This window comes from Ixodes scapularis, unplaced genomic scaffold, assembly GCF_016920785.2.
Source record: "Ixodes scapularis isolate PalLabHiFi unplaced genomic scaffold, ASM1692078v2 PGA_scaffold13__105_contigs__length_92229423, whole genome shotgun sequence".
In the NCBI taxonomy this organism is placed as follows: Eukaryota; Metazoa; Arthropoda; class Arachnida; order Ixodida; family Ixodidae; genus Ixodes; species Ixodes scapularis.
The window spans coordinates 90,569,615-90,588,252 of record NW_024609839.1 but is presented as its reverse complement, the minus strand read 5'-3'; the positions used below and the strand labels follow the sequence as shown (position 1 = coordinate 90,588,252).

General features: G+C 35.6%; 3 protein-coding genes across 5 annotated transcripts in view; 2 read left to right on the top strand and 1 right to left on the bottom strand.

Annotated features, from left to right (window-relative positions):
- Positions 1–18,638, top strand: part of LOC115331324 — a 264,070-nt gene that overhangs the window by 186,844 nt on the left and 58,588 nt on the right. The window lies entirely within an intron of this gene.
- Positions 91–2,372, top strand: LOC115330249. Its single transcript, XM_040502359.2, has one exon. It carries the CDS (start codon positions 96–98, stop codon positions 1,965–1,967), a length of 1,872 nt encoding a protein of 623 aa, XP_040358293.2. The 5' UTR covers positions 91–95; the 3' UTR covers positions 1,968–2,372.
- On the bottom strand, positions 6,364–13,706 carry LOC115330256 (DNA polymerase delta catalytic subunit-like). The gene is given in 1 exon segment (XM_040503073.2): positions 6,364–13,706. A coding segment is annotated over 1 exon segment (3,939 nt). The 3' UTR covers positions 6,364–9,767.

Genomic DNA, 18,638 nt, shown 5'->3' with positions numbered 1-18,638 from the left:
CGTTTTATGGAACTACAATTGATAGAAATTAAGCCTATGGAATATGGATTGATGTACTTTATGGATGTTGCTCCCATGGGGATAATGACGATACAATGTATCATTTATACGTCCACGTTTGTAAACTCGTTACCATTTTATTATGTACACATTCTTGCATTACGCGTATTGATATGAAACAAAGGCATGTTCGAGCATATTTTAATAGCCGTAAAAATCTCGATTGTGCTATTGCTTTGAATAAGGGTTTGAATAATATTTCAATTGAATGTGAAAGTTGGTACGGTGAACATCTAGATAACCTTCTAAAACCAATTTGTCAAACAACAAATAGAATAACTACTCTGTGTATTGAAAATACCAGGCTGACGGAAAACACGTGTGTGCATTTCGAGAAAATGATTGTCATGCAACCACTTCTACATGTGAAGTTTCACTTTCATATGTCTAGAGTAGTGTCTAATAAAATAATCCCCCTTTTATGTGAAAAGAAATTGGAAACGTTATTTTTGGCTAATCAATCTCTTGGCGAAATTGCTGCATTGGCTCTTGGTAAATTTTTATCTCGTGAAACTTGTCGTTTAAAAACGCTAAGCTTTATGAATCTTTATTACGTGAATAATTACTTTGATACCCTAGGTCCAGCACTCGGTATTAACCGTAGTTTAATTACGTTATTAATTCGTAATGTTTTAAAAATGACAATTGATGATGGTCTTTCATTATTAAATGGATTAATGACAAACGTAACGCTGAAACATTTAACATTACACCACTGTAATATGCGATTTGTTTCTGACGCCCTGTCAAAAGTGATTAAACATAACACAACGCTGACATATCTAAAACTAGACGATTATGGGTTTACTGATCAATTTGGTAAAGACCTCGCGGAAGCATTGGAGTATAATTCGAATCTAGAACGTCTTGTTATAGACGATGGTACGATCACACCAGCGTTTAAGATGTCTTTAATAGATGCTTTGAGTAAAAACACAAAGATTAAAGAATTGCGATTAAAACACAGCAACATAGACGAAAACATCGTTCGATCTTTAGATAGATCGTCATCATATCACCGAACAATGTATAACTATGATGAAATGTGTGTAAGAAATTTAATTGTTAGTATGAAGAACGATCCACTTAATATCACAAAACTAAAATTATTTTCTTACGAAAAATATTCTGACACGAGTTGTTTAAAAGATTTTGTTATGTCTTTGGTTCATTTACCATTCCTTGAAACTCTGAAAATTAAGACTGAATCACGTTTTAACGATGAAGTTGCAATTATATTTAGTAAATATATAGAAGGTGTCGTGAATCTTAAAAACGTAAAAATTTCATATCCGCAACCCAATGACGTGGTGAAAATACTTTTGGAAGGTTTATGCAAAAACAACAGCATAATTGATTTTGATATAGAGTGCAATTGTAGATGCACTGGTATTGTCGATTATTTTATAGAATTTTTTAAAACAAATACGAAAATGGAAACTTTTAGAACCGTTTACGTGACTAAAGATGCGTTAGAAAAAATTTGTAAATCATTTTATCTAAACACTAGTTTAACACATGTTCGTCTTGGTGGTCCTACAGATTGTAATGATGGATTGTTTCAAATTCGGAAAATACTGCAACGTAATAAATCGCTCGTTAATCGTGCGGTAGAGTTTGTCTTGAATCCATACATATGCAGTACGGCGAGTGCTTATATATACGATCGTTTACGCCTTTCCAATCAATTAAAGATTGTTCTTCTTGATGTTGTAGAAAAGGAAGAAATAGCGAATAGACTATTGAGGTGTGCACGTAATTATACTATATGTAATTTTTTTTTGTTAACTGGTGTTTGTAAAAACTTTATGATCTGCTATCCAAGCAATACCATTCAATTCGATTCCGTTTGTTACGACTGTGTCATTCATATTTGTTCCTATTTAAATCTGAGTGATGTGAAATAAACATGCGCACGATCGTGCTCGTGTAATTAGAAAATGTGTTTTTCACACTGTTGCTGTTGGTTTGTTTCGTGTTATTGTTTTTTGGAATAAAATCAAATGTGCTTCTTTCCTCTGACTATGTCGTCATTCTGTATTTTACGTTTACGATTATTTTTTGTCTGTGATTTAAAAAAAGTGGGTATGTGCATAGGATCTACAAGTTTCTTTGGAGATAATATTACAGCATCAACATCGAGAATATCTGTAAATTTTAGCATACGACCAGTCTGATTTGAATTGTCTATATTTGTCATTAAATTGGAGACTAAATTATAAACATATTTACGAATCCCGTTATCCCGATCGGTTAATTTGTCATTGGTCAAAAATTTGAAACAATGGTAAATGAAGTCGTATAGACGTTCACAGTCTGTGGCTTCTAATTGTAAAGAAGTATATTCAATCTCTTCGCCATATTGGTGTATTTCCGTGGTAACATAACTTGGAACTTTTATTAGGATATGTGCATCGAATATACGATATATATGATACACAACGTCCATAACTACTTGTATTAATTTATTTATTCCATATCTATTCATTACCGATTTATAATACATTATTAAATCTTCAGTAGACATTTCATAATTTAAAGATACTTCCGTAACTGTAACATTGAACGCACCAGCACAGTATACGTACACTGCTATTGCTCTTATTATATCTTCTGTCGAATGACTAAGTAATCTCCGACTAAAATAAGCATCTCGTAAACTTTCACATTCGACAAGCAATATTTTGTTATCGTGAACTGAAAATAATTTACGTCTAATCGACGCCGAATAAGGTGTTCGTAATAATGTAGCATATATATTCTCCCCATCTTTAATTGGATGCGTTCGTTGCATAAATGAGACGTATTTCCATACCATGTAAGTTAATAACCTAGGTGTGATGCCATTTGTGAACAGTAAATATTTACCATTGTGCATAGATATTTTAAAAGATCTAACTTTATTACATGCTTCGCTCAACCAATTGGACGTATCAGAGAACGCATGTTCGTCTGAATCAAACGTACAATCTGCAAATTTTGCAACTTCTTTTAAATCCAATCCTAATACATAATCGATGTAAAAATGTGCAATGTAAGGCAATGCTATATTTTCTAACCAACTCGTTGTAATAATTGAATAATCAAATAATAAAGATTCCTTTGGACATAGCGCCGCACCATATATGAAGGATTCTTCTTTTGCAAAATCGTCCTGCAATTTAAAAACCTCTTTGATACTCTCTATGTCTTCCAACGTTGTGCTCGGTTTCTTATCAATCCAAAGCGGACCCTGAAAAATATCCCAAATACTAGGAACAGTGTTGGATAACAGTTTATTTGAATGGCAAAATGGTTTATACTTATTGTATAAGAAGAACTCTTCAGTTCCATCGTTGACGAATACTAAAAAGCGTGCAAAGCCACTTCCGTCACATGTGTATATTAGGTTTACTATATTTCTTTGATCATTAATCAACGCACGGTAAGACATTTTTGAAAGCGTTATAGCATCTATACTATACCAATCGTTACCATCGAATAATGTCCTTTCGTCGATTGATATAAAGTTAAAAAATGGCGATGCTACAGGTTTCGGTAATGGTAAATACCTTGTTCGTACATGTAAATCGTCATCTGTGGGGTTCTTAGTAGTGAAAAAAAGCATTTCTTTGACTTTAGAAGTTTTTAACGTTATGAAATTCAACAAACGCATAACGTATATTCCAACAACCGCATGTAGATCTTTAAATTCATCCTTTCGTTTTATAAAGGTGTTATTAGGTAATATCAAATGTTTCACAATTAAGTTAACTTGGTGTAATATTGGAGCATAGTGTTCTGTAGAGCCAATTATATTATATTTATCTAAATCATTCAGTTTCATCTTATTGTTAGAATGAATTATACCCACACTTTGATGGTGTGTAATTGCAGTCAATACAGTGTGTGGTATTGTCGATTTAATATCTATCAATCCAGTAGTATGAATTGTATGTATGTTCATACTTTTCATATATTCTTGTATATGATATGTTGTAGAATCGGTGTGCTGTAAACATTTAAAGATTACCTCTAAAATTGCATGTGACCACGTACTTCCTTTACGTTTCAAATACGCAATATAATAATCATCGTTAGAAAATGTATATATTTCATCACCATTGTCTTCTATATTTGGTGTGTAGTGTTTATCGACGTCTTTGCTTAATTTAGGTTCAGTTGATGAAGCAGAATAGTATAGGACTAATAAACGTTCAACTAAAGACATCTTTACAAATACGTTCCTAGAATCTTTTAATGTGGTTTGTCCATCCGCTAAATATATGTCATCTACGTTAGGCACGTTGTGATACGTTGTATCATTCATATACACAGACTTAAAGGAATATCCTACTGACCAAACGTTTTGCGATATACTGTTACAAAGGTCTCTGTTTGTATTTTGTGATAGTCGTTTCAAAAAGAATTCGGTAACATTTGTCCATGTAGGATACGGTGCCGTTGTTTTGAAAGTATTGGCAATTCTTGTAAATAATCGTTTCAATCCTTTGTCATTGTTTATCAAGTGACAAGACTGAATTACATCGTCTATAGATTGATTATTAATTAAAGCATTTATTATTTTACCACATTCTGAATCTAATAGTAAAGAGCGTGTAATTCTCTCATTCATTAATAAAGTGGTTTCTTTATACGTTTCTGACTTTTTCATATCGCCAAATAAAGTATAACACACATACATGAAGTTGTTTTTAGTTTGAAATGGAATTAGTGACTGGTTGGAAGTTACGTGTTAACATGGCTTTGTATAACCAAATTAAAGCAGAAAATCTCATGGATACAGTAACGTCGTAAGGAAAATCATCATTCAAACCTACAACTACAGACGATAAAATATGATCCATTTGATTATATATATAAATATTCATTGAAGATGAATGTTTAGACACCCTATAGGGTATTAGTGACAGTGCACATCCTGTAGCTATAGTTTCCAATTCCAAATCGTTTACATTACCTCCTAATTGTATATCTGATAGATAATATAATCCCAAAGAAAAATCAGGAAATTGAAGCGTACTATTTGCTATAGTACGTAATAAACCATTTTTCTTTCTCATGGCCTCTAAACCAACGATGGGGTCTTTTCTAACAACCAGTGCGTTGAATAATTGTGATTTATGTAATAAAGGATGCATAAATAGAGAATGATACAAAGCTAAATATTTAGGGTTTCTTAGTTTGTTACAAAAGGAAGCCAACGCGAAAACACTTGGAAATATGTATGTTGGTAATGTACAAATTAATGCATCATTAGGGTACGCTATTTTTAAGAGTTTACGCAAATGTGATTTAAAGTTCTCATCAAATTCGTTACTTCGTAACAATTCCATAGCTACGTATTTGTCGGCGTCTAACACTACGCATGGTTCTCCACTATTTCTAGGAATAAATACATATTGAATCGTTGGTGGATAATTTACATCTTCTCGCTTTGGAGAGCTCTGTGAATATAACATTATCGCTCCTTTAGTATCATCTGCTTCGAACGTTAGTGTGTCAGATGGATTGTTAAGTACATCTTTGCATCGAATAGTAACCTTAGGACCGCTTTTGTCTATCTGAAATGAATTCTCGAACCAATTTGTAATTAATCCTCCTGGCATTATACAACATCCTTGAAACTTATTTGTAATTTCTCTTAAACGCATCTTTAAACAATCTTCTAAAATCATTTGATTTAGACATTTGTTAAAAAAATTTTCAGCGGTATCTACTTCCCATGGTAAATTATCTTTCGGTGTGTGTGTAATTGCTAATTTATAATCTGCTACACTTCTCCAAAGCTTGATGAAAGGTTCTAGGGAATGCATTTATTATTTTTTTATTAAATCTTATAAACAGAGTGTTCACGATTTGATAATAATGCATCGCAAATAAAGTCCATCATTCTTGTACGTATTGCAGTATCCTTCGCTGTTAATTTATCGGATATCATAAAGGATATACACGTATACATAAAGTCGTATATTTTTTCATACGCCGATGCCTCTAAATTATAATCAATGTAGGTTGCGCACGATTTGTCGTATGAATCAATGCAGTCACTATCGTGTATTTTTTTGGATATTTGAAGTGGTATAGTCGCTTTGAATATTTTTAAAAATTGAATTACAACTTCTTGGACAATTTGTAATATTTCACGTTTTTCATTAATTACATTTCTATAATAATGGAAAAGAGATTCGCCGTCATTTTTATGTAAAATATAATTTAAACAACACGTAGGAACGTCAATTTCAAAAGTAGCGGCACAATGTACATACAATGCAATAGCTAAAATTATATCGTTTATGGCGTATTGACGCAAACTCTTCCCAGTGTATGCATCTGTTAGACTCCGACATTCTCTTGCCAAAACAAAATGACCCTGCAATTCAGTCGAAACCACGGGGAGATTTGAAAAGAAATCTCGTCGTATTTGATATTCATTAGATCTCGTTAAAATATTTTTTTACATTATAATTTGCCTTTTTCTGTGAAATTGTTCTTTTTCAAGGAATTTCCAAAGGATATATGTCATTAAACGTCTCGTTGGATTCATTGGAAAAACTATATACTTGTCGTTGTTCGTAAAAGCTCTAAAAGAGGTAATAGCGGCACATGCTTTTTCTACCTCAGGAAATATCCATCCTTGACCATTTCCGATAAACTGATGAAGTCCATGTTTTGCTGTTTTAGAATCTGGAAAGGTATATGATTCAGTAAAGAAACATGAAACCGAGTTTCCAATTTTACGAGTAGATTGACCAGCTATATATTCGTCGTAATTCTTTTCTATCATTGTTAAAGCAAAATCTTGTAACCATAGAGATTTGACATTACAATAGTTATACATAATGGAATCTTTCAAACATAGCGACGCTCCATATAAAATAGCTTCTTCTTTCGCAAACTTGTCTTGTAATTGATATACCTCTTTAATTTTACGAACTTCATGATCTTTTAACTCTATCCAAATAGTTTGAGCTTCTCCTAAAATAGTGGTTTCGGGATATTGTAACCAATCTGGTAGAAATGTGGCTGGTAAAGAATGCGCAAATGGAACGTATTTTTGATAAAGAAAAATTTCTTCAGTTCTATCCTCGAAAAACAATATATATTTACCGAATGAATTCCCATCACATGAATATATAGCGTTTACGACGGGCTCTCCCCCAATTAAAGCATTGTAAGTCAATTTAGAAAGAACGACACTCCCCATACTATACCACTTATTCACTTCAAAAACAGAACGCCCGTTTCTTTGAATTTCAAGAGGAGAATTTTCGACTAGTGGTGGGTATGGAATAAGTCTAGTATTCACGTGGATCTCATCACCGCGTATAGTAGTATTCCATATAGTATTTTTATCCCGCGGATCTTCTGTGTCTATACATTCTATAGATCGTAACAAACATTGTGCATATAGCGAAACAATTTTCGCTGTATCTCTGGGTACTATTGTCAAATCGAATAGCCTAGGAACGAGTGTGTTAAACTTTGGTAATAAATCATTAAGTATTTTTCTACCTACGCGTTCTACTATGTGGTTGAAATTTTCTTCGCAACCTAATATGTATTCGTGCATATCCACTGTTATTTCATTTATGTTTATAGATTTAACCACACCACTAATTTGATGTTCTTTTATAGCGTTGAATGTTATGTGGCTCAAAATTTTACCAACGTTATCCGATTCCGAAATTGTATCCACACCAATTCGTTTCATGTATTGACTAAGGTGATGTCCTGTTGGATCACAAATTGGAAAACATCTCACAATTACTTCTAAAATTCCTTTCCCCCACACACACGATGTAGCTGATAGATCCACCAAATATTGTAAATCGTCACTCAATGTTTGTCTCAATCTAACATCGTTCATCACTTCCATATAAATTTCTAAAAACGAAGTTCGCTTTGGTTTGAGTGTGCCGCGAGAAGTCTCTTCTTGATAATTTGATCCTTCCTTAAAAGTCTTCTTTGGTGTATCAGACGAACAATAATATATGAGTAACAAACGTTCTGATATAGACATTTTTCCAAATATGCGATTAGAAGCTTTATTTCCATCGGCCGTACAGATTGCTTCTTTATCCGGTGGATATGAATTGTATGACGGTGTAGTGTGTAATGGTGTTAGTGCATATGCCAGTGAGAAATCGTCTGATAATATGTATTGACACAATGTTTGTTTGGTATTAATCGGAGCGTTATTATGTTTCTTTATAAAAAATTCAGTTGCATTCACCCACGTGGGGTATGTGCCAGCGCTTATAAATAAATTTAAAATTTCTGTAAATAACGCCTTTAAACCTGTAATAGACTTTATTGTTGTTGTACTCTTATTTATTATTTCTTCAACGTGAGGACTTGTCACAGGTAAAGTTGGAAAGTTAGTTACAGTATTCATTAAAGTGTAACATTCTGCATTAATTTTGAAAGCGTGAATAATTCGAGTTTTCATTTTAGATAATGTTTCGGAATAAGATTCCGTTATCTCCATTTCTCGAAACAATGTCTTGCACACGTACAACATTACTTTCCTACAACTTTGAAGCGATTTCATAATTGCTCTGTGTTTATTCGTGATCATTGCTTTATACAACCATATTAACGCAGTATATCGAAGTGCTAGAGATGATGTCATAGCATATGTATTTCCCAATCCAACGATCAATGGAGCAATACTCTTTTCAATATCATCAAAGGGTACTTTGAAAGTTAACATGGGTGACGTTGCAGGTACATTGTGTGAGATTATGGATAATGCAGAACCCATTGCAATTTGTTCCAATTTCTCTTCGTCATCTACATTCGTAACATTGCCAGAAGAATGGAGGAATAATCCAACACCGAATATTCCAAAAACATTTTCTATGTTTTCCTGAAATTTATTTAACGTTGCCAATAACCCGTATGCTTCTCTAAAAGATGCAACGCCTAGTATAGGATCTGCCTCCTTCACAAATTCATCTAATAAATAACAATCGTGCAAGAAAGGATGGGCAAAAAGAGAGTCGTACAATTCTGCGTACGTTGCACTATTTAAAACTTGTCTAAACTTGTGCAAACGTTTTACACTGGGAAATATATACATTGGGCTAGCTGAATTGGACATACCCCCCGCATATATTACCTCCAACGTCTTCGATAAAGCACGAACGACGTCAAACTGTACGGACAAATTGTTTAAAGTTTCTATAGCAACGTATTTATCAGCATCTATTGTCTCGCAATGTGTTAGTGGATTTTTGGGAAGTAAAACGATCTGAACGGTTGGTGGATTTTTTAGGTCTGCTCTATCGGTATTAACGGTACCCTTTGTAGTTTGTGCTTGGAATAGAGCTGTACAAGTTTCGTTAGTAATTCCAAAAAATATATCGTTAGTATGATCATTATATACATCTTTACATATCAAATATTTAACTTCTGATGTTAACGGATTTCGTTCGTTGACGAAGAAACAATTATTCCACCAGACTGTATCAAATCCACCGTGAACGATGCCACAACCAATGTATCTGTTGTAGATTTCTTTTTCATCTAAATTTAAACATCGAGATATAGTTGCTATGTTCAAAGATCTCAAAAACTTGTGTTGATTTTTTAACACATCGCTCCATTTCAATTTTATCTCTGTATGAAACGCGGTAATGTCGTAATTATCACCGCTTTTCCAATAATTGAACAATGGCTGCAACGTGACCATACTTTTTTATTTACCACTCCAACATATCTTTCAATTCCAATCTAGACATTTTGATAATACATTCATTTTCACAGTTGACGGGATCGCACTTGTCGTGCTTTACATTTTCGTATTTAATCTTAAGTGTTCTTGCAGCTTCTTTCCGAGTGAAGAAATACTTGCAGTCTTGATTGGTACAGGAAATGTCACAGGCGCGCGTAACACCAACACATTGCTTACATATATTTAAAAAATCTAAAACACGTCGAGCATGTGTCCTGATCCCATCGTCGACGCCATTCTGTACATTTCCATCGCCGCATTCCTTCACGCTGCAGGCGTCACATTCGTTGGCATCGACAGCGCCATTTTCAAGAAGACGGCGACAAGTAGTGCATCTCTTCTTCCTGACGACAAACTTGGAAAGAGGCGCGGACACTTCCAAAGACGGATGATAGCCGATACTATCGCACTTTCCGAAGATCCTTCGTGTCGCCTCACTTTCGCTACAATTCAAAGCCACGGTAAAAATTCTCAATAAAGGTGGTTTTAACATATGCAAGTAGTGTTGGTAGTCAATTTCTTCGTCTGTGGAATTCAAAAGATACGATGGATCTTCGGCACGATGAGCCGCTTTAACCTTGTTATTGGATATCTTTTGCGCGTCTTTTAAACAATGTGCTTGAAGCGGGGTGAAAGTTTTCATTACGAATTGGACACGTTCACCGCCGCGAGGTTCTGTACCTGGAGCCCGTTGCGCTATTTTTTTAACGACTTCGACGTGTGGCATGCTTACGGCATATTCTTTTCTGCTCAAGGCTCTCGTCATTAATAGTTTATCTATTGGAACGCTTTTCGTAGACAACTGAAAAGCGGACTCCTTGGCGTACAACACTGCACTTTCCAGATCGTTTCGTTCTACAATTAAATTTATGCATTCCGACACCACTTCCGATACATATTTACACGTATCCCTACGAACGTTTTCTAATCCTTTACAGTCTATTTTTGGAGGAGTATTCATATCGACGAACATGCGTCCCGCATATCGTTTTTTAGTAAACAGTATATATGGCATGTATACCTTTTCAAATTCCAATTCGACGGGGCGAATGTAATGCTTATTTATCCATTTGGCGAGCTGTTCACCCCATTTCAAAGCAGTTTGTACAGACGTATCTGCAGGTGTTTTTACCATCACGGAATCTGTATCTCCATATATCACCTCTAAACCGTGCGGTAACTCGCCAATGTTTCGATCGCCATCACGAAATTCCTTTTGAAATTGATCAACGTACAATTTAGTTCGATTAATTAATTTTCGCCCAAAAGCAGTAATGCTTCTCGATACGTATACGCACGATAACATACCCCTCTCTAAAGCACCAGTGAAGCCATACATTGCATTAGCAGTACACTTTATAGCCAATTGTTGATTATTTAACAACATTTTCACAAATGGATCGTCCTCTTTGGCAATTTGTCGTCGGATTTCTCTACGAGCATCAAGTAATTTCACAATCACTTTTGGCATAATACCTAGACGGACATTTTTAGTCACGAAACGATCTCCAGTTGGTGAAATGATCTCCTCCTCCAAAAATTCATCTTCTCCATCGTTATCGAAAGATTTACTGGAACCACCACCACCAGTAGCTATATTTGCGTTTTGCTTTTTTACATCAAAATCGTCTATACGACGTTGTCCGTGAATAGTCTTAAACTTTTTCTTTGCAGGCGTTTTTTTGGGTTTGCTATATTCCAACACTTCGCTTGGCCTCTTACAATTAAAAATTGTCAATTGTCTTAAAGTAGTGGTCTCCTTTTTTGGTTTCACAACAACCTTTGGTTTATAATGGTATACCATTTCGGCCACCGACAACTGTAATTTAACTGTTGTGAAACACAAGTTATATGCGATAATTATAGATGGATACAGAGATGCAAAATCCAAAGTCATTACTGGACTTCTGTAAAGACCTGTCGTGGGTTCAACTACTGTGGCTCCCTGAAAAGCTTCGTCTTGTTTAAAAGGAATGAAGGAAGGAAAAATCATGTTTCTATCGCGCGCCTCGTGTAATATCAAAGAAAAGGCGCGTATTTGTTGTCCCTTACCGTGAACGTAACGTAACGGTATCATATTGACTTTCGCGAATTGAATGGTAGACACCATCGTCGATAATTTTGTCATCAACTTAAGTGGAAGCATAGTATCTTGAACGCAATATGTAGCCATTTTTTTTCGATCATCGGCAGTGCCTTTGTATAAACGAAACATATCTTTATACTTTACATTTTCCTTCGTTTCTCCACCCAAGAAGTGTGACGAAACCGCATCTAACGTTTCTCTACGCAATTTAAATTGCCCTGCCTGAATAACCTTGTACATGTCTATAATTACTCTCGAAGGAGTTGTCAAAGCTATTTCGTCAGTCCAAGATCTCCCACCTCCTTCCTTCTATACTCTGGCCTTCCAATCGGGATCTGCCAATTCCTCGTTACTAGGAGGTTTAAAAAACTCAATTTGACCAGTCGGTTTCTTCGTGTAACACGACCATCTACTCCATTTGCGACGACTAAAAGTCTGGTTAATTTTTAACATCGCCATTCTATGCATAATGTATGGAAAATCAAATCCAATAATATTGTATCCCGTTATGACGTCTGGATTACGTTTAGCTATGTAATTATTAAATTCCAATAACAACTCGCTCTCGTTAGTACAACAAACTACCTCTACACCAGGAATATCACTACACGAACCAATTGTAAATATAGTTTTGCATATGTTTACATTAGGTTTGGAATAATCTTCGAGTTTGGTCCGACACATGTCGCGAACCGTAACGCAAGCTATTTGAATGATTGGGTCCCCCGCTTTTGCCATTGGGAAGTTTGCATCATCGTCACTGATACATTCTATATCGAAACACATCGTAGTGATTTGTGGTACGCTTAGTTGTGCGACTAAACCGAAATTGTCGAAATCGAAATTGTCTGCATATATTTTTCTCAAAGCCTGAACGGACGAAAAACTAGTTTTCCGATAACCTTGTTCATATAATAACTGCGCGAATGTACACATGACTACATTCGTTTCCAAATCCACGTAATATATCGAATTTTTTAATTGGTTGTCTTCGACGACACAAGTAGATAACCAGGAAACTCTCGTTTTAATGGGAGTACCACCGATCCAAGGACCCTTTGTGAGCACGAGATTATAGCGCGTTGGGCCGAAGTGTGTGAGGGGTCGTATATCAGAATCGTTGATAACGTCTTCGATACACGTAGCGTTATCGTACATATATCTCAAAAGTTTCTTGATCACAAGTTCTTCGTTTTCAAAATCCCAATGCAATAAAAACATTTTCGAAGCCAAAGTCTCGTTAAAAACGGTTTCGTCGGGTACAGGGCGCACTTGTTTAACATCCCAAACATTATATTCTTCGGTACAAGTAGAATAACAAGTACTTTCTCCAGACGAACGTACCGTCTTGGCATTGTCAAACTGTAACCACGACGTAGCCTTTATATCAACCATAAACTGAATAATACTATCAATTTGTCCAGAAAAGGTCGTTCCTATAGGCATGGAACGTACCAAACTTCGTAATACTTTAGGATCGGCTATGCGAACCCTTATAAAAGTTTCTTCGTCGTTATGATAACCATATCCGTTACACTTGGAAACGACTTCGTACTTGACGTCAGAGACAGACTTGGAAGACGCCTTAAATCCTTGAATACGAGCGTCCACAATATTGTTTTGCACAAAGTTGATGTCTAGATGACACGGATCTCCCCTGTAAATCGAACTTTCGCTTACAGCCACGTAGACGTACGCAGACCAGTTGACATAGATGACACACGGTTGGAAATTTGGATAACTCTTCCCGTAGATGGCCATTCTAGATTTACCAGTCTTGTTGTTGTAGATATACTCGTAATCAAGTGCATAGAGATACATGGTGTTCTTCGTGCATCGAATCGAAACGATGTGTGTCGAAAGTGGTCTTCAAAATGACCTTATATATATGCGCGTGTGTATATATGCGATGAAAAAAGTGTGTGTAAATTCTATTTAGAAACAAAAACAAATCGAATTGACGCTACGATATATACGACTGTTGTGTTTACAAAATATTGCATTATATATACTAGACAAAAAAGGAACTATGAGTGACATTTTTCCAAAAGATACTCGAATTGAAGATATTGCATATGCAGAGACTGATAGTGGAGTTAAATTTACAAAAGATGTCGATCCAGCGAAACATTACGTTACACAAACCATACGTACGACAGATCACGCGACTGGCATGATATTAGAACATGACGAAACAGTCGTAAATTTTAGTACGTACAATTATCCACGGGCACGCAATACAGAAGTAAAAGCCGCTGCTCAACGTTTTGGAATTGTGTTTTCAAACAACCAAACAATGAGTGGATACTCGTTCGTTGAAAAAGTAATTGCGCGAATGATGTCTGAATTGAGCGAATTTTTTACAAATGGAGAAGAAGTTGTATACATTAAAGGCATATTACGAGACGTTTTGCCTAATGCAGTTAAGCCGAAATCTAACAATTTTAATGTTCTATTTGAATATTTTCTAGGTTGGTTATATAAGGTTCGAATGGTTCCCGATGTTGTATCCGCCTGTAGTACAAACTGTCCTCTCGAATTGGAACCTGCAAATAACATAAATTGTACTGATGCCACTTCTCAATTACATTCCATGAAATATAATGATCAATTATCCACACTCACTGTAACAGCCATGTATCCAACATACTCGAAACACCTGTACATTCCTACCGTTTTATTACTTGGCGAACTTCTATCTTATAATAAACCAATAAATTTAGATATGGCATGCACTGCGGTAAAACGCAAGTTGAATAGTTCGTATAATCCACAAATTAATTTACGCCAAGCAATTGATGGACTGAATAGCTTACTTCAGGCGTACGATCTTTTGGACTCGGATGATTCTGCAGCGTTCGTGACTAGAGTGAACGTTACCGCTAAACGCCGTAACATCGTTTTTCAAGCAAACCTTGCAACAGCTGCGCAAATTAAAGAATGTAATAGCACAAACATGCGTCGTTTCAACCTTGTAAAACCTTTATTAGGTGCTTACGGTGATTCGTTGCAACCCATGGATTTGTTTAAAATACACATTACGGATAAATTAAAAGTTGACACGCTTACATCTATTTTGACTACACATGCAGCAACTTCGACAATGTGTTTGCGGTGTCTCGAACGCCTCTTAGCATTAACGCCAACCAAACAAGAACTTAACAATCCATACAACGATGAAATGTTTTTGACAAGGGCAGAGATTGCGGTTGGAAAAGGAATTTATCCGTACGGAACAAAGTACCATCCCGTTGGCATATTATCAATAGAGAAACGTTATTTGTGTTTAGCTTTCTTAGAAGCGTACTACGTTGCTAAATTTATGGATTATATACGTTTTAATGCATTAATAGCTAACGAACACAACATGTACGTTCTACACACCGTATTTTATAGAATTCCGCGTTATTTTAAGCATATTATCGAACATGGAAAAACAACGAGGAGCGCCGATGGAAAATTTAAAACAATGTGTAACGTTGTGCGCTTATTAATAGAGGCTAACCAACAAATGACAGGTTGTTTAAATCGCGAAATGCAAGACGATGACGAGATTATCGACGGTATGGTACACTTTTGTTACGGTACGTTAGCGTGTCAAAAAAGCGCCTTTCCACGAATATATAATCCTGTTGAAACGTATTTATTATACATGAATATATTAAGGTCGTCGGTACAAATCGAAATCGTCGCAGGTATGACTGCAGGTAATTTTGTAGAGCGTTTCGCCGCTGCAATAGATATGGAAGACGAATACTTAGTGATTGACACGTTGTTACCAGGTGTGGATCCAGACTTTGTGTTTGACGTCGCTCCAAATAGAATTCGCTTAAATAAGCGCTTCATTTGATTTAAAACATTATATTTTTAATAAAGATACAAAAAATATAAATGTATAATTTACCAATACTAACTACACAAGACGTACAAAAAATCGTAAAGGTACTAAAAATAAGCTCCGATAAAATACGTTCTGGTAAAGACTTATACGACGCAATTTATAAATCTCTTTACGCTTATATCAATTTGCAATATGCAAATGGAAAGACGGACGGTGTTAAAATTTTATACAATAAGGTATTTTATCCATTTCGAAAAAAACTAAAAATATTCAAAAGAGACGATTTTCAAGGGGCTTGGAATATATTTTTTACTTGGATTCAGCCCATTGTATTTTTACCAGACAATTATAAAAAATACGCTTACGGTGAGTGGATCTTTAAGGACTCCGAACATGGAGGCTCTTGGACATTTCGAGAAAATGTCGAAAAAGACAACCAGAGAGTCCTGCGAGTACATCGAACAGAATCCGTCTTAACGGATGTATTGGGTCATGGTCTTAAGCCACGTAATAAACAAATTGCATCGGACGAAATGCGTGATGTACTCGAATTTCAACATCTAACATCCGAATCCGTAAAGAGTAAGGAACATTACACTCGATTAGGCATCGAGGTTGTGAATAGTCCACATTACCAAATAATGCGATACGCACATAGACAGGACAATCGTATTAATTTACAATACGCACATACGGGTTTATATCATATTGATCCTTTGCCATGCCCCGTTACCAAAAGCCCTAAATGGATTAACGTACGAACTTGTCTTCTTTTACACAGTGTGTTATCCGAAGTAAATCCATATTTATTGGATGTGAGTATACATAAACAAGGAAAAATAATCGACGAGTCTGTATTTTTAAGCATTTTATTGCATTATGTTAATTGTCTTATACATGCACACGACGTTTGTGACATGGACGATACTCAAGAGTTTGCATACAGCGTCCAACACTCTGCCTGTAAACACAACCTTTTATTACAAGCTCCATTTCTCACAGATTCCGAAATCATTAAAGGATCAAGCTCCAGCCCAATGTTTCGGTATTTTTTAATCAAGTGTATTTTAGGCGACCAAACTTTGGAATACAACCAGTTATGGAACTACGTTATAACTAATGAATTAAGAATAATGAAAATTTCTGATATAATTTTATCCAACGCGATAAGTAGCATCTGGGTTTTGAGAACTCTTCAGTCACTGACACGAGTCGTGAATACTGGTCGGTCTCGTGACGTAACCATTTTCTCTTTAATCGCATCCGTTGTAGAAAGTGGAGTGTATCCAATTGGTGAACCTAGATCAATGTCTATTTATAAACGATACATGTGTTTAGTATTATGTCAAATATATTTAGAAACGCAATTTACAGGTATCGTAAAATACAATCGTTTCCACGATTATCCTAAATTCGTATGGATGTCTCTATTTTATAACAAACCCGTCATGTATAAACGTCTCGTCGATATGGCCACCGTTCCCGACTGTGAAATAAAATACCTACCACTGATACCCATACTCACCTTGCTTAAGGAGTGTCTAGATTGGGTGTCTGTTACCGACATATTTAATAATACTACACAGGCTTTGTATCCATTGCGAGTGAATCCTGTAAAGGGTTTAAGACGCTTATTAGATTCTTTGCCATCGACACTAAAGATATATCCCGTATACTCTCCAGATTTTATACACAATTATGGAATACATATGAATTATCCAATTAATCGTAACAATCCGTTACACGATGATATAGTCTACGTATATTCGATACACAATACAGAAATTACACAGAATTTTATTCGTATAAATTCCGCTACAGAAGAAGGTTATAGTTGTGTGGGCGATGTTATAACATTAGAAGAAGACGAGAAAGTTCGTATTATGTGTAAAAATTCTACAACTACAAATATTAAACCATATAAAGAGTCAAAATCACCTCCTGTCGGTGATCTCATTGGATCTAAGGAAAAATCACAAAAGCCATTGCAAGGAGTATTTTCTTCGACGATACCTCGGCCTAATTTATCTACGTATGCACCACGCCATAAAACTACATCATCTCACAACCTAATTAATTTGAATGACGAAATTGTAGAACAACAACAACAGCGACAAAGGGATTGCGATACGAGTAATGTTAATTATCACGTCAATCCATCTACGAACATACCACGCCCTAGAAATGCATCCAACGACTTAATAGATTTTAATGATGACATTGTAGAACAACGGCAGGTCAACATAGATAGAGATATCACCGAAAGATCGTTTCAACCACCTCAGCGTAGACAAAGAGTGTGGCACAACGCGATTATACCAACAGGTCCAGGAGAAACGTTTCCACCACATCAGGGTAGGCAAAGAGTATGGCAAGATCCACCAGTTATAAGAGAAGCACCATCTCAGCGTAGACAAAGAGTGTGGCAAAATCCACAAGTTATAAGAGAAGCACCATCTCAGCATAGACAAAGAGTGTGGCAAAATCCACAAGTTATAAGAGAAGAACCATCTCAGCATAGACAAAGAGTATGGCAACCAAACGTGGTTATACCAACAGCTCCAGTACTCCAACCAGAAAACGAAGAGACTCGTGAACCAATACCACACTCAACTTATGCGACAATGCCACCAGCACATTCTCATACAATGTATAGATCAATTTATCCTACTTTAGACCTTAGTCAACAATCGCATTCGGAGCAACCTGCTCACTAAAAAAGGAAAGTAATAGCTAATTTTATGTGTCACGTTTCGTAATAATAAATAAATATTATTTAATAGATCTACTGCGATTTTTTAACGTAAAAAAAATGAATGTCGCAGAAAAGAACGATTCACATTTCGTAAATGTGACGGTAAGTGATGTCCAACACTTGGCTAAACTGTTTGACGTCGATATACCAATACGTC